We start from the raw sequence: 26,503 nt of genomic DNA on the forward strand, positions 1-26,503 counted from the left end.
TTCCGCCCCTGCTTCAAGCGTCTGCCCAGTCTAAGAGATAGATTGGTGAAAGCAGACGAAGGTTCTTCCAAAAATCAAACAGGTCAACGGTTCCTGTCTACACCTAAATATGGCACCTTTCCTTGCCTCAATTGCTCCCAATGCAACAATGTCCTGAGGGGAGATAAAGTATCCCACCCCAGAACTGGCATGACATACCCTATTAAAGATTACTTCACCTGTAACTCATCATTTGTAGTATATATCATCAAGTGCCCATGTGGCCTGGTATATGTAGGTGAAACGGTCCAACACATTAAGGACCGTATATCCAGACACAAATCAGACATCCGATGCAACAAACTTCTACTACCCATTCCACACCATTTTGCCCAAGCAAAACACAAGATCTCCCAACTTAGATTTCAGGTAGTGGAACACGTTCCTGCACCCAGACGAGGTGGCAATAGGATCCAACAACTACTGAGACGAGAGGCATTTTGGATACATCGCCTCAATGCAATGTCTCCTAATGGGCTTAACAGGGAGTACGAGATACAAAATATGCGTTAATCCCGAGAATCTCCTATTTTACTAATTATGCTTTGTTTCTTTCCAGATTCCCTGAATCCCTGATGACCGCATTGCAATAGGTATATTTTCTTCTCCTTCCCCCCTCTTTTCTCACTTCTCTGCACACACAGACGCACTTCCAGACACACACAATTACACACATACTTATGATAATACAATCATACACCAATCCTTTACCCAAGACGCAGATCATACTCTTATCACTTTTACATACACCACAAAAGCCGAGTAACACTCCCTTTTTTCACATTTACATTACAAGCAGGGTACACTTCCCAACTACAGACACACTCTCTCCGCCAACTCTTTAGTCGTTGTTCACAACACACATCCACATAGCCTATATCTTCTCTACTTACCTTCAGCTCCGTTCCCTGCGCGATCGCTTAGATGACTTGATAGACTTCCGCGTTCCACTCTGGAACGCAAGCGACCGACAGCTGATGCCGGAACGTCACTTCCGGTTCCGGTCTGCTCCTTTAAATACCACAGCGATCGCCCCAGAACGTCAGCGCTCTCCTCCATAGCGGACCTCCGCTACTTACTCTCTAGCGCTGCAGCGGCCACAGCGCCGCAAACTCATTCTATCTTCTTCCTGATATACCATGCAATCCGGTAAGTATAGAGAGCCTGAGCCTTATTGATTTAGTGAGTATAGAATACCTGAACCCTATTGTACTGCATTTATAACGTTGCACACCGCCGTACCTCTGTACCATTGTAAACCACTGTACCTCTCGCAATCTGTATCTTACAATATACAGTTTGATGTGTATATCACATGATGCATATAGCCTCTCATTGACCTATGCACTTACTACGACTGCCCACATATCCCTAGGTCTTCACCCTGAGTCATATTAGGATTACTTTATATATCCAGGGACTATGAACCAAGCTCGCTGAATAGGGCAACAAAACTTCAGAAGATCACAACTTTGATGAGATCCACTTCGACAAATGTGCCAGGTGGCAACAACGCATCATAATTATCCTATATGTGTCTTCTACTTTTATGTACATTATGTATATATTATGACCACTTCATTGACTTGTATTCACTTTGTTTTCTATATAGTGCCTGACGAAGGTCCGTATGTAGACCGAAACGTTGTAAAAAATTTTTTGGATTGCCACACTTGTACACTTGTGAAATAAAGTTCACTATAATTTCAAAACGCAACCAATAGGAGTGCCAAGTCTTCTTAAACAGCTTTAAAATAAGGGATCTCTTTACCTTAGAAAAAGTGATCAATTTGAGATGAGTTGGGATGCTGGGTCTCCCACCCCAAACTGATCTTAAATTCTTACATTTATCGGTCATGTGGCCCCCATTCAAGTGAAAAGAGCTGAGCTGCAATACCAAGCACAGCCACTATACTATGTACAGAAGCATGCTCGGCAGGAAGTAAAGATGAGTGGACCAAACGTTTGTGTTTGGTCACGCGACCCGAACATATTACCAGATTAGCAGCTGAACAGCCAATCTGGCAAACTTTCCCTTAGCAACGAGCCATGGTTATGGTTGGTCAAGGGGGACAACCTAACCAATCATTGCCATGGCTAGTTTCTGAGGGTGTCAATTTTCCGGATTGGCTATTCGGCGGCACATCTGGTAATATTTCCGGGTCCCAAGCCGGATTGTCCAGTCATCTTAAATAGGAAGTCAATGCTATTCCTAAATACATGTTAAGAATGGTGAAAGGGCCCTTAGGTCCGTCGTACACAACTGAGTTTGCTCCAACAAAGTTGCAATGTGTGTCGGCCCGACTTGCTGAACTGATATCCGCATGTCAGTTCCGTTGTTCAATGTCCAGGTCAGTAAATCCCACAGAAATACCAAGCAAATTTTTTGGAGCAAACTCAATCGTGAACAACTGGCCTAAGGCACAGACAGACAAGAAGCTGGCAGCTTTTCCTCCAGTGAACAAAGTGATCAGACATGTTGAAATCAAGCTGCCCAATCCTAAGCATATGCAATCTGCTGACAGCTCAACTGAAATGAATGGTGCGGGGCTGCAAATCTTTGAACAGCTTTGGTGTTGTTGTCTTGAGAAGGCAGCCATGTTGTTCCTCTACAACCCCATTAACTATAATTACAAAGGAACCTTTTTTAACATTTTTTATCAAATTTTTTAATTGCATGTTAATAGAGCAGAGTAACATTGCCCTTAAGTGCACGTAACTGACTCAGGAAAGTTTGATGTGCAACACAAAAAATTACTAAGTATCTGTAAAATCACCTAATCCGATAATATGTAGAAATCAAACCTTATTGTCTAGAAATAAACAAAACCCCTCAAAATTGACATAATCTATGAATAACAGCTGAGATTATATTCAAAATCCTTTCAGAAAAAAATTTGTGCCACAATCCCCCCTATATTTTTCTTTTCGACACTTTCCATAGAGCTGGATCGTATTAGTCCCCTATGCTTTTCCATTTCCCTCGCTTCCAGTTTGCTCCTAGATTTCTGCTATACACAAATCTGTCAAATGTTCTATATTAAATAATGGAGGACATTACAGAAACGCAGATCGTGAGCAAAACAGAGAACATCTGTGGCTGGTTAAGTGTGGGATATAAGCGGGATATTTACAGGCTTCATGTACTTCAGTCAAGTTCCAGTGGCAAAAACATGGGTTACACAGCTACTCCGAGTCCCTCATATACTGCTGCCCAGAACTTGGGGAAAGTAAACACACATATAGATTTCACATTATGCAGTTTATTATTTTTTCACATATTGGAAAACAGAATCTAATAAAAATAATATACACTGATTTTTGGGTGCCAAGATTTAGGTTACCAAGAAAAAGTATCTATTGTTATTATTTTTTTTACCGGTTTTTTTTTTTTTTTTATAGGTCTAGATTTTAGGGTTTAATTTGTTCTAGATTTTAGTTCTAAATACTGTACATATTATTCAATTAGAAAGCCAGGAGCAGATTCTATAAATTCCAGTAGGCAGGACTGTTTTGATCTGGAAAAATAATACACACTATAACCGAAGCCCAACGGACTCCATTAGGCTGAATTCACATGACCGCTGGGGGACGTATATAAGTCCGCCTTATATATGTCGCCCATAGGCCGGCAATGGGCACACGGAGCGGTATGGCGGCATCGTACCGTTCCGTACCTGGGAAAAGACAGGACATGTCCTTTCTTTTCCCGTATTACGGCTCCATGCGCCATATATCTCCATGGAGAGGGACGAGCAGTGCTCACCCCCTCCTCCTCTCCTGTGCGCCGTGTGCATGCAGCCTTATACTGTACAGTGAATGGGATCTTTTGAGCTTGGTGCAAAACAAAATTCTAATAGACAGATAGTAAGATGATAACCTAATTGCATTACAAAGTCTTCTAGTAGCAGGGGCGGATTATGGCTGCCATGGGCCTTTGGCTGTATGACTATTATGGCCCCTACAAGTATTGAATTCACTTCCTACAAATGGTACTAGACAAACACATCGGTATGTCAGTGTGCTTGGTTTTACAATCCTTCATCCTGGTGGTAGATTTCTTTTAATTCTCTAGGAATCGCAGCAAAAGGTTTGCAGTAGACACAGAGATGCCAAAAATCCCATCCACCACGTGGTCAATGTAAGATTAAACTACGGTAATCTCTGATTTGTAAAGTGCTGCAAAATTTGATGGTGCTATATAAAATTATTATTATTATTATTATTATTATTAATTAACCCACATCAATTATTCCCCTAGACCTAAAAGCTTTATGCAAACTTTTAGCTTTGACGGCCAATTATTAGGTTAGGATTGGTATAAGCGTATCAGACAACCTCTATGACTAGTAGTGAAGTAGAAAATTATTTTTAAAAAACTCTCTGGTACTGGTTCTCTCTATACTTGTTTTTTTTAGGTGCTGCAGGTTAAAAATGTACCTCCCTACTTTATGTATAAAAAATACACAATAATGTCATAAAATAACATTTTTAACTGCGCTCCAAACAATTGAAGTTCTTACAGCATCAATCTCAATAATTGTAACGGTATTTACCAAAAGTTCCTGAAGTCTTTTTCTTTTTCTTAGTGATGATATATCTGCTGAAGATTTGATGCTGCTCCTGTGGCCTCCCTGTCCTCCAAAAGGAACCCATTGGACTAAGGAGGACACGGGAGCAGCATCAAATCTTAAACGGATATATCATTTCAAAGAAGAAAAAAAAAAAGACTTCAGGTACTTTTGGTAAATACTGTTACAATTACTGAGATTGATGCTGTAAGAACTTCAATTGTTTGGAGCGTGGTTAAAAGTTTTACTTTATGACGTTATTGTGCATTTTTTGTACCTAAGTAGGGAGGTACGTTTTTAACCTGCAGCACCTAAAAAAACAACTAGAGGGAGAAACAGTGCCAGTGAGTTTTTTTTATAATTTTCTACTTCACTACTAGTCATAGAGGTTGTCTGATACGTTTATATCAATCCTAACCTTTTTTACTGTTGGTAAATACCATAACAATTATTGAGATTGATGCTGTAAGAACTTCAATAGTTTCAATTGTTTGGAGCGTGGTTACAAGTTTTATTTAGTAGTGAAGTAGAGCTCACTTCGCTGGATACATACTAATCCGTGCGAGGGTTCTGATGCCATACACAGGGGAGGGAGGGAGCGCCGGCTGCCAGCAGAGGCCTACAATAGGAGCCTTGCTTGGCGCTCTGCTCTCCTCTCGGTGTAAGCTGTTTCAGCAGACTGTGCACATTGTAGCAGTTTACAAGGGAAGTTGATCTATTGAGCTGTGAGGAGGAGAGAGGCTGCTGGCTCTGGAGAGGCAGCTGTTCCTTTCAGCCATGTGGCAGTTGCTGCATCCACTTTACTTGCAGCATTGAAACCTTCATATTAAAAAAAAAAAGAGTTTAGCGCAGGCGATCCCTGGATCCCGGACAGAGCCATAAATCAAGCCTTTCCTAAGGTCATGCCGAGAGATTTTCAGCTTTGCTCTCTTTCAGGCAAACTGCTAGTGACAGCAGTCAGAGAGAGGAAATGAATTAATTGCAGTATCTTTGGAAATGCAAATCCGAGGTCGGCTGCGAATGCAGTTTATTTTTATAGAAAATGAAATTGGAAAGCGTTTACGATGAACAGGCAGCTGGAGGCTCATGGGGGATTCCCGCTACAATCAGGTGGCTGACCGTCGGTAATCAAGTGCATTGGGGTCCTTGAAGGTCTCATGTAGTCTGCAGCATGTCCTTTGCTCCCTTGACTTCACAACAATTTACATTGAAGATAAGTGGATTGGATCTTTATAAATGCTGTAATAATTCCCCAACGTTTTGTTCCAGTTCTGGTTTTAGATCTGCATCATGTCCCCCTTTCCTGCCACTCCAAAACTGTGCCCAAAAACCATGAAACTAACCAGTGGTTTTGAAATTGATACAAAAACATTCTAAATGTGGATAAATAAAATGATATCAAGGAACTTATGTATGCATGGGTAATTTAAAGTAAATCTATCATCAAAATCCTTCATGACACTTACTCATAAATCCAGGCACCGTGACTGTACTAATCTTCCTATATTTGTTATCCATGACCTGCTGCTTTCTGAAATGAACTTTTAAAATTATACTAATGAGCCTGAAAGCGTTACCAGCACCCCTCTCTGCTGCACCATCACAGGTTGTTACACTTTCGCCCTACTCTCTCAGCACTCCCCCTCCCCCTGTCTGCTGTAATCTCACAGCAGCAGAGATGGGTAGTGCTCAATGTGAGTGTAACAGCCAGTGAAGCTAAGGCACACATGGTCTCAAGTAACATCCCCCAGAGCCCTTGTGGTTCAATAGTTTAATTATAAAAGTTGATTTTAGAAGGAAGGAGGTCATTCATAACAAATATAAGAAGATTAGCACAGTCACAGTGTCTGGATCTATAATTAACTGTAAAAAGAACTATTTCCAGCTGGACATCAGACGTCAGTTTTTAGGATAAAAAGTAGCAAAATTTTATTTGAAATCCATTAAAAAGGAGTACAATGGTACATGACACAGCATAAGGAATAAAAAATAGCATCAAAGCTTACGCGTTTCGGTGATTAAACCTTATTCATAGCTTGAATAAGGTTTATTCAATAAGGTTGAATAAGGTTTAATCACCGAAACGCGTAAGCTTTGATGCTATTTTTTATTCCTTATGCTGTGTCATGTACCATTGTACTCCTTTTTAATGGATTTCAAATAAAATTTTGCTACTTTTTATCCTAAAAACTGACGTCTGATGTCCAGCTGGAAATAGTTCTTTTTCCTGTCTAATGCTGCCTGCACCTGTGACCGAGGTTTGTCCGTGCTGGAGTGTCCAGAGTCAAGACCAAGAGGATTGTTCGAACGGAGAGGGTGAGCTGATTTCACAAAAGTATCTTTGTGATAGTTTTTTCTGTGTGTATAATTAACTGTCCCCTGCTTGATTTTGACACATGGAAAACATAGACCATTACGTCACCATCCTAATGACAACACATACATATGCAGGATTTGTTTTTGTTGTCATAATGCCATACAAGTAACTAGAGAGCAATGTGCTCTACTTTAATATCATATATAGAGGCGCTATATAAATTTAAAAAAAAAAAAAAAAAAAAAATATATGTGTGTGTGTGTGTGTCAATACAATTAGTTCACTACATGTGCTGAATATTTTTTTATCAGAATTTGGGAAATTACGGAATGTCCTATAAATGTCTGTTCTATTCCTGATGTAGGCTTTTAATTAGGATGAATGTGGATGCACTTTTTACTTCTTTGATGGATTCTATACACTATACATGAGGGGAAAACTGTTTTCTGACATCTCAAATTGTGGATCAGTTTAAAGGTAACACAGTCATGTGACCTTTCAAGAGGTTGTTTAAACCTAATGTCATAGGGATGGCACACGGACCATTTTTGCATATATACAGTTCAGCATAGGGTTAAAGGGAACCTGTCATTACATTTTTACAAATATAGCTAGTGACAGGTTCCCATAGAGCCCTATTAACTAATTGACATCCTTTATTTAGCTAAAAATACTTTCCTTCACATCCCAATAAATCAACTTTATAATATATTCCCTGGCATCAGTGCGGATGTGTCCTGCTCAGCTGGCCCCTCCCATTTACTTCTCCCTATGTCCCATATGATCAGGGTGATGTCATCTAAGGTCCTTTACCTAGTTACATTGGGAACATCTACCTCATGTATATATTAGATCACATGAAATCACAGCAGCCTCCATGCACTTCTACTCCTGCCCATTCTCCATGGTGGCATGCTGTGATTTCATGGTGGATGGTGCGATAATAATGTAACAGAGCTCTCTCTCAATGTTCCATAGCAGCATGTCCAAGCAAGTGACCTGTCAATCAGGAACAAGGCATGGAAAGGAACCAATTAGGGATCATTTTTCATGGAGTATTTTTTTGGGTGAGTTAATTTGCATAACAGGTCATCTTTAAACACTGACACAGACCAAAAAAACAGGTTACATATCTCTTGTTTCTAGAACAAAAACATGCCCACAAACTAGCACTCGTGTATTTCAATGGTTTCACACATATGGCATTAGTTTCTACAGTCCTAAGTGTGTTCAAACCTTCTGGGCCGCAAATTACGGAGCCGATCCTATTCCTGATCTAGTTTATGGCTTAGGCAGTCTTCTGCTAATAGTCTGCAAGCGGAGCTCACCCACCAATGACACCTGAGACACAAATAACGGACCGGAGGACCGTTTTTATACAGGTCCTGTATGTACCATGGGTCCTCTTAGTACTGTATACAGTGTACAACACTGCATCAAAAGCATATATATACAATGACATGTGCATTTTCACAGAGAACCCGAAAATCTAAAAAAATTATATTGCACCCATTTAAAATGAATAAGACATATAAGAACATACATGTTTCAATGTGTAATGGGCAAATAAGAAGCAAACCAACATGATTATCTATACAAAAAGTGATTCATTATACATCCCTTGTCCTAACTTACCACCGTTTTAGGAGGTTACAATGTATTTAGTGTGTGACTTGTAAGTAATGTAGCAGTGAAGAAGCTCTACTCAACTTCGTCCCCGGCCCCCCATCAATGTGGGTCTCAATTGGAGGGTTTCAACATTCAAAGCCCCTACTAATTACTAGTAGCATGTGTTCTAGATCAAACACAAAGTGCAGACAGATGTCTGCTGCCTGATCCGTGTGTTCAGCTCACAAGTGCGTCCATACCGTCCTATTCATTTCTTCTCTCATAGAGATTTTATTTCATACGCCGCCACATGAAGGCACATTAAAAAAAATATCAACTCGGCTTAATCCTGGTCTCATCTTTTTTTTTTTTTTTTGCTTGCTTGAATTAACAATACCAATTTCAACTGATCTTTAAATTGTAAATCTAATGTAATCACTGCCATTTTTGAAAATCTTGACAATAAGGGAATTTTCAGATAGGATAATGTAATTTATGTAGCTGATGCTAAAGTTCACTTTACCGTTCAAACCTCCGTTAAAAAAAAAAAAAAAGTAAAGAACTGAGGTTTAACGTATCACTTAAAAGTCCCATTGACATCAATGTAAATTTTATGTCATCCGTAATATTCTGTTTTGGCAGGGATCTGTTATCCATGTGCATTTTGGATCGAAAAAATTACGGAGGCTGCAGTACTTTTCCTCCATTTCACAAAACCACATGGATACCGGTTACCTGCCAAATGGAAAATTTACATTGATGTCAATGGGAATTTTAACTGATACATTAAACCTCCCTTCTATACTCTTTTTTTTTAACGGAGGTAAGGAACAGAGATTTGAATGGTAGTTCAAATAATAGTTTTTCTTAGTATGAATGGGGTCGTTTTGGAGTTGAGCACGAATATTTTTAACAGCACCAATCAATGAAAGGAACAATCGCATCAATGTTTGTTTCAGCCCCCAACTCACATGTTATAATATTTATTGAAATGTTTTTTTTTTATTTTTCATGTCAAAAACCATGACTAAGTACTCAAGATTTGTGTAGTCGAAACCCATAGGTCTTTTTACATGCATAAAAATGTGCAGCGCTGAGTAATCTGTGTGCACTATATAAATAAAGGAATTATTATTATTACGGTACATTATAATTTTTAATGGAAGTTTATTGGATTTTATTTCTTTATGAGTGCTAGAGAAATTCCTTTTTTTGGATTTGCCACTTCGAAAACTGACCCGGCTTGCTCTCCTTCTCCTGTCCACCTTCAACAAGCAGTCTACTACGTGAAGATCATGGGTTGGTGAGCTGTAATTGCAACTTGCATTTTAGTTTTTTATAATATCTCAATACACCTAATAATTCCCTGTTGTCTTACAGCAAATATCTGGCCCAAAAAAACCTGGAAAAATACAATAACTGCTAAATGTGAAACCATCCTTAAGGCTAACGCACCCTAAAGGCTAAGGCACACAGCAGAGTCATGAGGTGGTTTCCAGGTACATAACCATACAGCCACTTTACATACGTATGAAATCTGAGCCCTGTAGAGGTACATTTTAGGCGTTTCGGACCCCTAGTGTAAGCCAACTACCTAAAAGCAATGTATTTGCAAAAAGCCCCTTTGTGTCATGCAGGGTTTTTTCTTTCCATTCTAATTTATTTACTTTCATTTTAGATATTTAGTACACAAAATATCTAAAATGTCTGCAAATTTATGGGTGTTTTTTTAAGATTTAGGCCAACCTCGCACAGTATTTTGTTTCAAGTAAATCCTACAGAGAAACAATATATAATTTAGATTACTATCGATACTATAGATTTTATACTCTCTCGTGTATTGAAACCATTCCTGGTTTCTGGCTCGCAAATACTGGTAAGAATATTGTCTTGTAAGTGTCCTCATGTTTTTTCTTAAACTTTGTGCTTTTGCTTTACAAAATGCGCTGAGCTGTAATTATATTTTGTTTATGTTATCCAACAGAATAAAAAAGGAAGGGAAAAAGAATATTTTAAATGTGACAAAATATAAGAATCTCCCCAGAATTTGTGATAAACTTGAAAAATAGTGAAGTTCAGTCACTCCCAAAAATTCTGATTCTGCTATGAATATAGTAAAGTATCATTTATATTACAATATTAAAGGACATCTACCACCAGGATGAAGAATTGTAATCCCATCACACTGACATACTGGTGTGTGCCCCCTCTTGCAAGATCTGCTCTTCTTTAAGCTTCCTATGCCCTTGTTTAAAAAAAAAAAATCTTTAAAATTATGCAAATTATGCAAATGAACCTGAGGGGTTCCAGGCTCCATTAACACCTATGGAGCCTAGAGCCCCTTAGACTCATTTGCATAATTTTAAAAATCTTGTTATGAAAAATACAGAGTATATAAGGCTAAAAGAAGAGCAGATGCTGCCAGAGAGGTAACACACCAGTATGTCAGTGTGCTTGGTTTACAATCCTTCATCCTGGTGGTAAATGTCCTTTAAACTTCCCTTTCAACCACTTTAGGCTTCTATAGGAAGATGTTATCATCTGCTAATACGGTGCTCTGTAGAGAACCATAGATTGTTACGTCTGGATCGACTTGCAAATACGTGTTCAGCAGTAAATATCATACAGGTTGGGAGGCGTGCAATGTCACTGACAAATTGGAAGAATAGTCCCTTTCACAATACTCCCTGGTGTGCCACTAGGAATGTAAGCAGCATATCGCGACTATCTGTATTACTTTACATTGTGCCGTTGATAATCTGTGGGACAATTTTGAAAAATAACATATCGAGGTGATCGTAGTGATAACACACAGCTTATGCCCACATGCTGTTCATGTCTGTAACAGTGTATAGACATAAGAGACTTGCTTATATTTCCATAGATAGTAGCCACAGTAATGTACTGAAATCTACCGTGATGTGATAGGAAAAATGCAATAAAAGTCGTGGAGCCCGGGCCTGTATGGATGTTTTCCATGGAAAAAAAAATACTTAAGAAAAGGTCAAAATAAATGGTTGGTAATTTGAGTAAATCACATACCTTTCAGATGCAAATAATGTATGAAAAGCACACCTAGACATAAGCTCCGACCTCCTGATGTATCCGGTGGCCAGCTGCCCTGGCATACAATTCCATGCCAGACCCTCCCTGGTGTAGAATTATATTATGACTTCTACCCTTTCAGGCCTGGACGGGTGCAGGCTATGTTTAAAGACTTTTTTTTAGTCAAAACAGGGGTATAAGAGGCTAAAGAATAGTGGATCCGACCAGAGGGGGCACACACTAGCATGTAAGTATGCTTGGTTCACAATCATTGCTGTTGGTGGTAGATTTCCTTTAAATAGAGAGCTGAATTATCAAGGAAAATATTCTATAGGTGTGAAAACGGTTACATTTTAGCCTCCTTATCTGTCTGACGGTGACCAAGCTCAAAAAATTGCTCCAAAGGTTTATTTATGCTGTAAGGATGACTTCTTACAAAACACTTTGCAGAATTCTCAGTGATATTTTCATTGTCTTTTTGACTTTGTTGTTTATTCATAAATGCTACTTTAAAGCCCATAGCAAAAAAAAAAAATCTGTCACTGTCACTTTGTGCATGAATATTTTTGTAACCCATGAAGCATTCATTCTGTCAAGTGGCTGTTACCATTCTGTATTATCAAAGGGGAGTATCGCTACACATTTTGACAGTCTCGAGGCACACCTGCAATTGGTAACACCCATTTGTCAAATAACTTCAATATTTATAGGAGGAAAATCAAAGGAACGACACAGACAAGATGATCTAAAATTATTATTTCTTGAAGAATTTACACATATTTTAACAAGAGCAAACAAATCCCTGTTAAACATTGTTGACTGTGCAGAAAAAGAAAACTAATTTAAAAAAAACTAAAAATTTTGAATTAAAAATTGATGTATTTACTGCAACAACACTTTCTGGAGAGTCGATACTATAGCATGGACTTGGCATGGCATTTTTTCCATAGCCTTCACCATTACAAATGTAGCAAGTAGAAAACACATCTCCAAAAACACTTGCAAAAAAAAAAAAGGCAATGAAAACACCACAAATCATAACATTTTTAACCAGTGTTTAAAAGCAATGAAAAAAAACCTGTGTGTGAAGAAGCCCTAAATGAGAGATTTCCCTTTTTGGGATCCAACGCCTGTTCTGGTCTTGCCATAGATGGAGCATGCTGTGGTTTTACAAGACCACAAGAGGCCCTCAACAACACACAGTGAACTACCGGAATAAGTGAATGAGAATTTATAATCCCCTACTGTGTTATGAGAAACTTCTGGTTAATGAAGGATTTGACATAAAGTATACAGAACCGGACCTGACAACCCCTTTGTAACAGATGATATAAGAACTACCTTAATGTAAGGGTATATTTAGGGAAGGTGAACTATGCAGCCGTGTTACCATGCTACAGTTTCTGCTGCAGAGAAATCAGGAATAAATCCAAAATAGTATATCCCAGATTGTAAAATTCATAGTATGTTACCTAATCTTCAAAGCTTTCCCTCTGCTGCATGTATGTAGGGTTAAAGATACTACATGGCCAGGATGTGCAGCGATCCCATAATAATCACCTTTAACTCAGAAATTTGTTTTGCAGATTCCAGATTTATAACAAATTCAGCAAAATAATCATGTTCAAAACCCAGGCCTCCTGTTGTAACCCGCAATGCCTGATAACAGCAATATGTAACAAGTACTTTATAATTTACAGTGTATATACACTTTTAAATTCACCTTTGGTCCTTATATGGCTTGTATTTGTCATGGGTTTCCCCTGAGCAGACTCTACATGTAATTCCTATTGATCAGAAAGATGGGGTCTGGAGACTGGCTGCTACGATGTCTCCCACACACTGTATACAGGGAAGATATGATCTGTTTGTCTATCTCTTTATAGGTCAACCTCAATTGCAGCATGGATGATATATTACAGCAGTCCTGAGCCGTGTATCTGTGACGCTAGCCCTAAAGTAAAACTCTATGGGCCAGATTTATCAGGGCTTGTACACCCAAAATCCTGCCTTATGCCACCGCAACACCAAATGGGCATGGAGGGGTGTGAAAGGGTGGCACAGCTAGCGGATAAGTGGGCCGTGAAGCGTTCTTGCCCTACGCATGTGCCCAAGCCTGTGCAGGCTATGGCACAATTCGACGTCAGGCCGGATCTGGCATAGAACTGCCGCCCGTTGGATTTATCTGGAAGCCAGAGCCTCCTGATAAATCTAGCGGGTGCCGGGTCAGGGTGCACATCATACCCTGGTGCACGATGTGCCAGCGTATGCTAGAACCCCCTATATTTCTTCAGCAGTAAGCATGTAATCTGATCCCTCCGTGAGCTGATAAATTATCCAATCTCACGGATGGATTGGACCTAGAAGCAAATTCAATGAACAGTGGCTGAAAAGTGGAGAAAACGGGCATTTTGTCTTAAGATATATTATAAAGCTGCTTATCTTCTGTTGTAATATTGATTTATGCATTTTGTTGAAATGACTGTGCCTATTTAACTAATATTTACAGAGTATATGAAACATCATAAATTCCTAATTATTCTGCTTACGTAAAGAAGGCCTTAAGAGACTCCACTGAGAAATGGCTATTGAATTAGATAATATAAAACGTATTGGCATTTATAAATAATCCAGATCAATTCCGATTACCTGATGAATATGGATTCATAATCAGAGTGAAGGCTAACACTCAGGGATACTGGAGGAGATATGACAAAGTGTCGGTGAATAGACCGGGGCAGAGTTGCACTCCACTATATTAGGGCTCTTTCAGATAGTTGTGCCATTGTGTTTCTGCAAAAAATGTGGACGTGTCATATCCATGTGTAGTCCGTATCGTATTCACAACTGATTTTTTTTCCCATCTGTAGGTCAACCGTTTTTTTTCTAAAAAAAAAGTCATCTATTTTCTGCCCTGCCTAGTCTGTTGCCTAGCAACATTTGAGAAAAAATTAACCCCCTACCGATGTCTTTGTGTGCTGTCCATTTTTTTTTGGAGATCCATTCATTTCTATGGAGGTCCGTTGTCCACATGTGAGAAAAAAAAATATAGTGTGTGCTGCAATTTTGTGGAAAAAAACGGACATGTGAACAGACCCATTGAAATAAATGGGTCAGTATTTTATCGGATGGCATACTGATGTCAAAAGAACCCTTATTCTATGTAGTTTAAGACTGTCGAGCAGTACTTTAGACCAGCTATTAGTTGATCTTGTTTACGCTTTAATTTTCAGGTGCCCAGAGTCTGCCACGCCCCCTTCTCACAGGAACACACCCCTTTGTAAAAGAAGAAAAACTGTTTAAAAAAAGGGTCTAAAATCCTTAATAACTGTGGACATGGCAATTACTCCAGAATTCTGACAGATTGATGAATCTCCCCCACTTTGTATGCATTACAATTTCTGCAAAGGTATTTCCAGAGAGACACCCTCAAAATGTGGTATTGTCCTTGCAGCTCTCTAAGGTGTCTTTTTAAACTAGTTTAAAAGGGTTTCCAATTAATTTTAATATTGGGCTTACCTACAGGATTGGCCAACTATATCTGGTCACATGGCAGACACTTCCCCAATCTGAACACAAACCCAGAAGCAGTTGGTTCCCATTTATTTTTATAAGTCCCTGTAGTTTGCTTCTAGCAGTATAGAGAACACAGAGCCTAATGAGTATAATAATTAATCAGTGTCTGGTGTCAGCCCCATAAGATCAAATATTGATGGTCTACCTGTGGACAGGCCCTTGACATCATGAGGCAGGGACACAAGCCCAATACAGTGACAAGTGGGCAGGTTGGCAATGTCATACTGTGCAGGGGTACTCCCCCTAATCAGTGCCACCATAAGGGGGGTTTAGTGTGACTGTGATCAGGGGGCCCCAAGCAGGTGAAGGGGCCCCAACTCACAGAAAACCTCCCTTCCCATGTGCAGGGAACTACTGTGCACACAGGGCCGGATTATCATTCTAAGGGAGTGGGGGGCCCACAAAATTTGCCTTTTAGGGACTCTGCCTCTTATAGTAACTAACAACCAATTGTTCAATGTATTCCTAAATTTCAAGCTGAGCTCAGAAAGAAAAAAAAAATGACACGGGTGCCACATGTATGAAACCTGATTGGGCTTAAGTTACTTATGCTATGATAGTATTATGCTCACCTTTTCTGGTTGTACAGTCGGTACAAAACGTAAACAGGCTTCCGCTTTTTAGGCAGCCCTCCTGGGCTCCATGTCGAGAGTTTGCCAGGGAAGAATGTTAGATGAGTGGATGATGATTTCCAGGATATTTACAGCACCAATCATTTAAAATAAAACCTTTTATTCCAATTACCGTAGGTTTCTTTATTGGTTCGCTTGGTAAAGAGCGTTTCTTTACCAAGCTTTATGTAGCTGAGGAAGAGCCTGGCCTGGGCTCGAAACGCGTTTTACCAAGCGAACCAATAAAGAAACCTAATCGGAATAAGAGGTTTTATTTTGAGTGATTGGCTCCGTAAATATCCTGGAAACCATCATCCACTCATCTAACTTTCAAGCCGAGGGACAGCAGGACAAAGATTATTGTGTGATAATTTACTATAACAGACGTGTCAGGAGAAGCGACGGGTCCTCTTTAATAAAAGCCAATGGTAATATAGGACCTCGGTGGTCAAAACCACTTGGGGATCTCTCTGAAATAGCTGCGATGGCATTCCGAGCACAGAAGCTGACGTTCTTTATCGCCTGCTCCGCGAAGGCTACAAATCCTAGTTTTGGATCCCTTGTTTGCCTACATTTTCCCATCTCATGTTTAGCATTCAGGGGCCATATAAAATATGCCTTTCTTTCAAATCAAGTAATCATGTATGAAACTCCGAGGCGGCTTAAAAACACCCAGTACTCTTTGTCTGTTGCTTCCCCGCTGCTTTCACTGCATTAAGACAGACATATAGCTCTGCCCATGCTGACATGAAGACCCTTATTCCCCAAGGTGAATGGAGATAATCAGACTCGCATTGTATTCCTCTATCCGCTAGGGACATGCAGTTATTACAGTACAAGGCTCACTGTCATGTCACATTGCTTATTTACAGATCATTCAGCTGGTAAATAAGCTGAAAAACTGCATTTCCAAAGCCAAAAAAAAATTGAAGAGAAAAAGGATCTCATCTCGAATCAAACTGTTGACTTTGGAATTGATTTATTTCACATTATTATGCTCCCCTTGAGTTCTCAAGAAAATGACTTTATTTTTACATAAAGCTGCCAGAATACACAACAACATACGGAGCAGGAGCCGGAGTCACAATGACTGATTGTATTAAAAGAGCTTGCAATTCATATAGGCACAAATAGCCGAGTCAGACAAAATGACTCATAAAACAGCACAGAGGTGGCAGAAATAACCAGATCTTTCTTTCCGCCTACAAATCAACTTCTAAATTATTATGTAAACACTAGATAACTGGATGTGATTATACGCTCCATAAATTACAATTCCCAGGCATGTGGGTGTAGCTGGGATGTTACGTGCCTATTATCACAAGCAAATGTGGAAGGGGACAACTAATTCTAAAAACAACTTATTGCCATAAGCTGAAAATAAAGAAAGGAAAAAAATTATATATATTATAATATGTATATATATATGTAAATATATATTACATTAAATATATAATCTAAACTATATGTATTTAATAATAATTATTATTTTATTTATATAACGCCAACATATTCCGCAGCGCTTCTCAGAGCTTCCAAATTCTATAAATATAGATAGATATATAGATAGATAATTTAAGATATAGATACATAGACAGATTATTTATTTACTTGCTTGTATTACATGTTCATTTGAAGTGTTTTCCTAAGGGTACATTCACATGAACATATGGGGGATGTGTATACAGCCGACGTCTATACAGCGTATGTACGTCCCCCATACACTTCTATGGCCTCATGGCCAATATGCGCTGTATATTCCTATGGAGAGGGGCGGGGGTGAGCAGCGCTCATCCCCTTCTCCTCTCCCTGACGCCAATGTATGTCCGCCGTACTACTTTACGGCGGGCATACATCGTGTGAATGTAGCTTACAATTAAAAAATTTTATAATTTACTGTATTCTCCCATTCTGGAACATGTAATTTTTTTTTAAAGCCCTGGGTTGTGGTGTTTTGCTTTTTAATAGAAATTTTGAAAAAAATTTACAAAGAGGTGTTACCAATTGTGGGCGTGTTCCTGCACTGACTAACACTGTCCAATGAGTGCTGACTGTAGGGGTGGTTTTACACTGTCGTTGGTGCTGTGTGTTGCGTTTTGTATCCGTTTTGTTAAACTGAAGGTGTAACATTACTTTGAATAAGAAACACAAGGGTATAGGTTGGACCTGATGGACTGATGTCTTTTTCTAACCTTTTTTTACTATTACTATATATATATAGCGCACACAGATTACGCAGCGCAGCACTGCGCTTGTCAAATCAGTCCCGGTCCACAATGGGGCTCACAATCTACTCAACCTACCAGTATGTTTTGGAGTATGGGAGGAAACTGGAGGACCCGGAGGAAACCCATGCAAACACGGAGAGAACATTTATTAAATTTTTTTTAAATAGTAAAAGATGCACATCCCATTAAAATAGTAAAGGGGAGGGGAAAATGAGACCATGACTAAGAACTGAAATTGTATGAGCTTGAAACACTGTGTTACTCTTTCTGCACTTTCTATTTTTATGGGCTGTATATATTATATTATTTTGAATAAGATGTAATACATTTGTGCTAATTTATTTTGCTGGAGACATCGCTTCTTTTCCTTTTTTTGGGGGAAAAAAAACTTCTTTTCAACCTCTCCTTGCACCAATTTAATTGTAAGTGTAGAATCATCGGATCTTGGACCTTGGACCTCGAGTCTTGGACCTGAGCGGTTACTCCTGCTTTTGGCTGTGTTGGAGGAACAATCATTCACAAGGCAATTAACCCTTCTATGTATATCTAACCATCAACCTACATCTAATCTATCTGGTTACCTCTTTTTGTCACATGAGTAAAGCTCAGTTCCATTCCCTCTTCCATTACCATCTAGCAGGAAAACGGCACATGCAGGTGTCCTGACATTGGTTATTTCAGCCCAAAAGAACACATTTAGTGCCCGTTTCAGGTCAGGGCGCGTAGAGAACAGTATAGGAAGTCCTTTCTTCCCGTGGCAATTGCTTTCTACATCAAGTCACTAGCAGGCACATGATTTTTAGGTGTATTGTATGTTTTTCATTGTAAATGTAATTTCATGTATATGTTTTATATGTAATTTTGTTCTGCATTTAAGTTAAGGGACTACATACGGAGGTCATTTGTGAGCCATTCGTTTTTATTGCAGATCTATTGACTTCTATGGGATTCCGTGGTGTGCATGTAAGAAAAAAAATAGTTCATGCTGCAAATTTTTTTTTCTGACTGTCTGCACCTCCTTGAAAAAGACCTGATGTGTGAACAGACCTCAATGGGTTTGTATGCCATCCACAAAAAAAGTGCCAGTCTGAATGAGCCCTAAGTTCTACCAATATAGAGGAAGAGACAAATTCACTGAGAACCACACGTGTTCTTTTTACATTACAGGGATCATCAATGGATTACATTGCAGTGATTTTATAGAGCGGTCATCAATATAACCCCTGCTAAACAGAAACATTAACCAGAATTGAGAATATGGGCAGTAAATCTGTTAATAAACAGAAGCGTATGATTGTAATGGTTTTCCTGATTCAGCATTCAGAGACAATGTTGCCTATGAAAACAGCCTGAATGAATGAAAAGCGATAATGAATCAGCTGCCATATGTTGGTCTTTACTCTTCTGAATTAAAGTTACAAGATGATGACTAACAGGTTAACAACGGCAAGAGGAAATGTCATCCTGTCCCCAGTGTTACCTGTCACTTCACTGGATCTAGAACTCAATAAAATCCTATAAACAAATATAAGTGAAGTTATAGTGTTTTCGCTCATAAAAAAAGATCACAAAGAAGGCAGCTTATCAGCAGCAGCTGTATCGCTGTATACAAGGTGGTGGCTGATGGCTTACACAATGATTTACCTACAGAAGCACAGGGCATTCTAGTTTAGCGCCAACATTTAGGTTGGGTTTCCACATGTAGTAGTTTTTTATGCCAAAGCGCGATGTGGATTGCAAAATAAGTAGATGTCTTTTATACATTTTTTCCCAGAGCCTTTAAAGAACATCTATGAAAAATATGCAAATGAACCATAGATGTCAGTGGAGCCTTGAGCCCCTCAGGCTCATTTGCATAATTTTTTAAAACCTTTATTTCTTTAAAACAAGGGTATAAGAAGCTTCAAGAAGAATTGATCCTGCCAGAAGGTGGACACTCCAGGATGCAAGTTAACTTGGTTTACAAATCTTCATCCTGGTGGTAGATGTCCTTTAAAGACTTGAATGTGAAAACACAGTGTCAGATTAATTGGACATGAACAAGAAATGGACCCTCAGCCCACCTTTTGTGGTCCACTTATGCACCAATGACAGTAGAACAAGACTACCCAAGCCATAAACAAGGGCAGGAATAGAACCTGCACGCAGTTGACACAACTTCCCCGAAAACCAGGACCATGTGCAAGCAGATTAAATATGTGGGACTGTGCTCTAGCTGTTGAAACAACAGGTGACCCAGGGCCGATTCGTGTGCATATAGTCCAAGGGTGATGCCACACATTGCGTTTTTTGGACCGTTTTAAAGCATGCATTTTCAGTCTGCTCAAAAGGCATGCGTTTTTGGATGTTTACCATGTGTTTGGCTGGTTTAAATCTGTTTCACATCTGCCTACACTTCTAGAAATGAAGACAAACAGGTTCAAAGCGGCAAAACGCATGGTAAACATTCAAAAACACATGCGTTTTAAATGCGCATGCTTTAGAACGGTCCAAAAACTCAACGTGTGGCATCACCCTAAGGGTTGCTCTGCGTTTACATTGCAGTTTGGACAATTGCGCTGCAGAGGAGCTTTTAGGTTCCTGCAGTGTGTCTCCGCACTTAGGGTGTGATCACATGCAGCATTTACATTGCGTTCTGAAACACAATTCAATGGCTGTGGAGAGGAGATTTGCCTAATTGCGTTGCGTTAATGTTATATTAACATCATGTTAACATTGTGCTTACATCATACTAACATTGAGTGCGATTTACGTAAGTTAATTAGCCAAACCTCCTCTCAACATTTGTTTAATTGTGCTTCAAAACACAATAATAATAATAATAGACGCAAAATGTGGCCACACCCTAAGGGTAGGAATCTAAAAGCTAACCTGCAGCAGAATCGTCCAACAGGTTAAGAGTCTCCAGTGTTTTTGGATGGTTTATGTTGCATTGGAATTGAGATTGTCCCCAGCATTGTAGGGGTTTTCCTGGAAGCCCTGTCGCCTCTGGTGATTAAGCCTTGTTTTCGCCAGACAGAGACAGTGCCCCCGCGTCTTTTGATTAGATTTAACCTGAAACAACTTTCCACCATATTTTTTGTATGGACCATTCATATATTTATATAAATTAATCATGTCCCCTTGTAGTCATCTCTTTTCCAGAATTAATAAATCTAGTTGTTTTAATCTTTCCTCATAACTGAGGCCCTCCATACCCCTTATCATTTTTGTGTCTCTTTATTGTACCCAATAAAAAGGAGCTCCAGGGCCTCCTTTTTATTGACGTTGCCCATAACTAGACGGCATATTCCAGGTGAGGCCAAACCAATGCCTTGTACACCTATAAGTACAAACCAGATGTCAATCCAATAGGTGCGATGAAAACTCCAACCATGTCAAAGTCATGTTTTTCAGTTGATGTCAAAGGTATGATTTAATTTGGATCCCAGTACATTACTATAAACAAGTCCTAAGAAAGGTGAAAAATTTTACAGTGGGCAAATGGATGTGTCCTGCACCTGGACTATGCTCCGACTCTCTCTGCACAGTCTGCTTTTAGCCAACAGAAAGATTCCAAAGCTAGATCAAGCAACCTACTGACACACATCTATTGCTTTCTTATTAAAATGACAATTTTAATCAAATGAATACATTTTGCAACACTTAAAGAGGCAATTGAGCAAGCTCCCAAGACAACCAACTAGGGCCCCTTGAAGAAGGCCATGGCATAGGACTGGGTGTAGGAAGCAGGGAGTGAGCGCTCCTCACCCCTCACCTCTCCATAGGAAGACACAAAGCTCTGACCCGATACAGTGGACAATACGGCCACTCGAATGAATGACCCTACTGCCCATTGAAGTGAATGTAAACTTATTAAAAATGTACTTGTACCACATGGAAATACAAAAAATGTTTGTGTGCAAGGGGCCGTAGAATGAACCTCAGGACAGCATAAAGCATTGACAAATCCAGATACAGTAAAGTCTGCAAGGAGATGGGCAGCACATTTTTTTATGCAGCTAAATATTACATGAATTAAATTATTATTGGTGATGAGTAGACCCAGGAGGGTTTGGATTTGGCAAGTTTGGCTAAACCTGGAACAAAGGTTTGTATCGGGTACCTGAAAACACCTGTGATCGGTGTCTTGGGTGTTAAACCTTTAAAAGCCGCCAGCAAAGTCGGTCTTAACCTGTTATATGCCGACAAAGCTGGAGGCATTTAAAGGGTTAACACCCGTGATTGGTTCTGGAAGAATTGGGTGTGAAAAGTTGGCTGATGGACTGCTTAACGCCCCATCAACCAGCTTTCGGAGGTGAGCGCGAATGCCAAACTTCTGGCTGGAGTCCGGGTCTGCTCATCACTAATTATTATGCAGTAATATGATTTGTAAAGTACTGTGAAATATGTAGGCGCTATATGAATAAAAATTATGTAAGAGATTATTAAATAAAATGGGAAGAGTGCAAAAACAGTTTAGTGGATGCTATAGAGGTAATAGAGCACACTGCATGCGTGCAATGTAAGCTATTTCAGTTTTCTTTCCCTGTGTCAGCATCTTTACATCAGCCAGGGGACATTGGATCCAGACGCGTTCTTCGAATCTCAGTGATTGACTTGCAGTGATTTGGATTTGGTGGCTATAAATCAAGTTTACGGGGCATTAACCGCTTTAATGCTAATCAAGTGAAAGACACATTACAAAAGGCCTATAATCACTTTGCCGAGCTTTAAACCCTCTACCTCTAATAACTATGTGTGCAACGCGCAGGATATTAATCCTATTTACACTCCAAAAATTGGGGATTAGAAGTATCCCGGTGAAAATGTAACATTTGTTTCATTGCTGTGCAGTGATTTTCTTTCAATTTTATCATATTTACAATATTGTTTACAATTCTCAGGATACAATATTGTCAAACAAACCCCGTCCATCATATGAAGTTAATTTTAATAAAGTAATTTAGGACAAAAAGTATTTTGCATTGTTTTAATGTAATGCAAATTATTTTTTGCAAAAAAAAAAAAAGGAGCCATAAAAACGCTTTAAAAACCTTGGCAAAAAAATGTAATAAAACATGTGGTTGAACATATCCTAAGTCTGCTAGTACATTTGCATAGAGTAATAGGATAACCTGAAATTGGAATAAACACACAGATTAAAAGTGTTGTACCCCCTTAAGGGAAATCTACCAAAAAATTCATCATGATAAACACAGGGAGACTTACTTATAGATCCAGGCACCGTGACTATGGTAATTTTCATATATTTGTTATCCATGACCTCCAACCTTCTCAAATTAACTTTTAAAATTATTCTAATGGTACTAGGGCGGTTCCCGGAGTCCCTCCATGCTGTACCTCCCCCTTCCACTGTGTACAGAAACTTCCACTGCTGCAGTAAATTACATCAGGCAGAGGGGAGGGGTGTGAGATAGCGTAACAGCCTGTGAAGCTACAGCACGGAGGAGCTCTGATAACATCCCAATAGCCTTTTAGGCTCATTAGCATAATTTTTAGAGTTTAGTAGGAAGGAAGCAATTGATTACGTGTATAACAAAAATCCAACAGTCCAAGTGTCTGGATCTATGAGTGTCCCTGGTTTCTCATGATGGATTTTTACGGTAGATTTTCTTTAAAAAGGAAGGACATATTGGAGCTGATTCACTGATCTCGTCTAAAACGGTATTCTGACACCTCCAGGATTAATTATCTGCTGTCAGCATGTTAAACAGAAAGTCAAATACAGATATATATATTTTTTATGTAAATGATGCTATTTCTAAAATATTCCCATTCTAATCTGTATGCTAATTAGGCAGTTGGTGCACTGTGGTCATGTGCTCTGCATTAAACCATTTTCTTCTCCTCCCAGTGTCGCTCCATGTTTCCATAAATTTCCTGCATATCTGACAAAAAGGGTAGTGGTCCAGATAAGAACAGCTGTGAGCCGGGTGCTGAGTACATGACCTGGGTGCACCAACTGGTTCATTCGCATACAGATTCAACTGAGAATATCTTAGAAATAACATACCGTAATAGATAAAAATAATGAAAAAAAAAAGACTGTTATTAATTACAGTAAATTTCTCTACAACATGATGCCAGCAGATTAAAGTGCTTGGTGTATGTGGAAGACTCCGTTTAAGTGATGCCCATGTCACTTCCTTTCTCTCGCTTTCCTTTCTGTACATATTGTACAAGTGTTTAAAAACTGTAAAAAATAAACCATTTGTATGCATTGGCTAAACCCCAGGAAAAAAAGAAACGTCATAACACATTCATAGATTGTAAGCTCCTATGAGCAGGGCCCTCAATCCTATTGTTTCATATAACTGTTACTACTCAGTAATGTGATATTTTATTTGTATATGTTCCCCAGAATCTGTAAAGCGCTACAGAATTTGATGGCAACATATAAATAAAGATTATTATTATCTCTAACCAGGCTGAAAGGAACAAAAGGGATCCACGAGACAACGTGCAAAAAAAAATCCATAAATTGTGAAAATCTATAAATTACAAACAAAAGACATAAAATAAATAAATAAAGAATCACAATAACGATAATTATATTATTTCAGGGATAGATCCTTCATATACATCTGACCCTACGTGGAGGTATATATATGTTTACGGTGTGTTTTACATGGAACCCCTGCTGTCTAGGCTTGAAAGCAGGGGACCAGGAAAGGGCATCTGTTAAGGGCAAAAGTCAGCAGGAGCCCAGGTGTTTCCAGCAATGAAATCGAGTTAAATGGGATAAAGGACAAAGGGGTGGATTTATAAATGTGGAATAGAAGCGGAGAAAAACAGTAAGAATAAACACCATAATTATGAAGTTTCCCAGAAACCTTTACCGTGTGAACTACAGAGGGGGTATGGCCTCTAGTAATAAAGAGTATGGCTGACTGATTTGACAATGTTTCCCAAATCAAGAAGAATTGAAGCAGTAAATTAGCCCAGGTAAGGCCTCTTGCACGCACATGGTTTTTTTTTTAGGTGTTTGCTACCTATTGTTTTTGTGGCTAGTATACAGCCTCATGTATTTCTTTGAGCTTATACACAAAGCTGTGGATTCGATGGCCCCATGTATGACTGCCGGAAACTAAAGATGAGCGGACCAGATATTCCTATTCAATGTTGGCCGTGCGACCCGGACACATTGCAGGATCGGTGGGCGAACAGCCATGGGTACTGACTAATCAATAGCCATGGCTTGTTGTTAGGGGCGTCAATTCGCCCAATTGTCTCTGGCCAGTCGTAGCCATAACTAGTTGGTAGGGTTGTCAACTTGCTGGATTGGCAATGTGCCTAGGTTACGCAGACGAACCCGGACATCGGGTCCGCTCATATCTACCAGAGACACAACACTGGTCTTATACAGTTTGTGGCTTGGGCAATCTTTTCTCCTGTCTTTGGTGCATTAACTGAGCCTCATGGCCAGAGACCCGGAGTATGGCAGTGTATTAATTTGATCAAATTGATCATCAAATTATAACTTGTTCAAGTCCCACAGAGAGACAAAAAAAGTGTAAAACAAAAAAAAAAGGATTTTGTTTAATAAAAATAACGTTTAATGCACAATAAAAGTCCCCTTCATCCCCCATAAAGCTCCCAAACATAATAACAAGTGAAAATCACGCATATTGGGTATCGCCACATCCATAACATAAATTAATTAAAATACGGTGAATGCCTAAAAAAAATAAAAAACATAAAACACAGCAAAAATTTGGATTTTTGAGCATCCAATCAAACAAAAAACACCATACAAAGTTATCATAAAGTCACATTTACCCCTGCATAAAAAGTACAACTCATCCCCCTAAAACAGCTCATTGAACAAAATAATAAAAATGTTACGCCGCTTAGTAGACAGCAATGAAGAATTTTTCTCCAAATGAGCTTTTATTCGGTAGCACAAGTCAAACATAAAAAAAGCTATAGAAATGGGTACTGGTACTGGTAATGGTACTGACCTATAGAACAAAGGTAACATGTTAGCTCTGCTATTTGGTGTGTAAAATGCAAAAAAAAGAAAAAGATAATAAATGTTAAATAACGGGGTATTTAAGCCTCAAATATAATGTTACTGCATTCCCTGAGTGGTCTAGTTTTTTTAAAATGGGTCCACTCTTAGGAGGTTTTTGGGAAAAGAAAATGGGACATAGAAACTGAAATCTGTACCAGCAAAATCCGCCAATAGAAGATCTTTCCCGTCCGAGCCTCATTGTAGGCCCATACAGCATGTTGTGACCACGTGTGAGATATTACTGCATTCTAGGGAAACTAGAAACTAAGGGGTGTGTTTACTTCTTTAACCCCTTCTAGAACTAAAAATTTAGCGGTCAACGCTATTTTTTTTTTTAAAGGCCCAATTTAAATACTTTCTATAAAACATCTATGGTGGTAAAAAGCGCAATATAAAACCTTGATAAATTCTCTGAGTTTCCAATATGGCAGTGATGGCTAACCTATGGCACTGGTGCCAGAGGTGGCACTCGGAGCCCTTTCTGTGGGCAC

The 26,503-nt window shown here is 39.1% G+C and overlaps 1 protein-coding gene across 6 annotated transcripts in view; it reads right to left on the reverse strand.

Annotated features, from left to right (window-relative positions):
- The window catches only part of SPAG6 (sperm associated antigen 6), a 114,875-nt gene that overhangs the window by 85,906 nt on the left and 2,466 nt on the right, over positions 1-26,503 (reverse strand). Inside the window, exon 1 of one of the 6 annotated variants that reach the window (XM_072154180.1) lies at positions 1,885-2,094. The exons of 3 other annotated variants lie outside the window; for them this stretch is intronic. In XM_072154180.1, coding sequence (XP_072010281.1) covers positions 1,885-1,897 — 13 coding nt within the window. In that variant the 5' untranslated portion in view covers positions 1,898-2,094. Of the gene's footprint in view, positions 1-1,783; positions 1,835-1,884; positions 2,095-26,503 lie in introns of those variants that run through there. 2 more of the 6 variants (XM_072154182.1, XM_072154181.1) reach the window with 2 other exon arrangements.

Source organism: Engystomops pustulosus, chromosome 5 (assembly GCF_040894005.1).
Source record: "Engystomops pustulosus chromosome 5, aEngPut4.maternal, whole genome shotgun sequence".
In the NCBI taxonomy this organism is placed as follows: domain Eukaryota; kingdom Metazoa; phylum Chordata; class Amphibia; order Anura; family Leptodactylidae; genus Engystomops; species Engystomops pustulosus.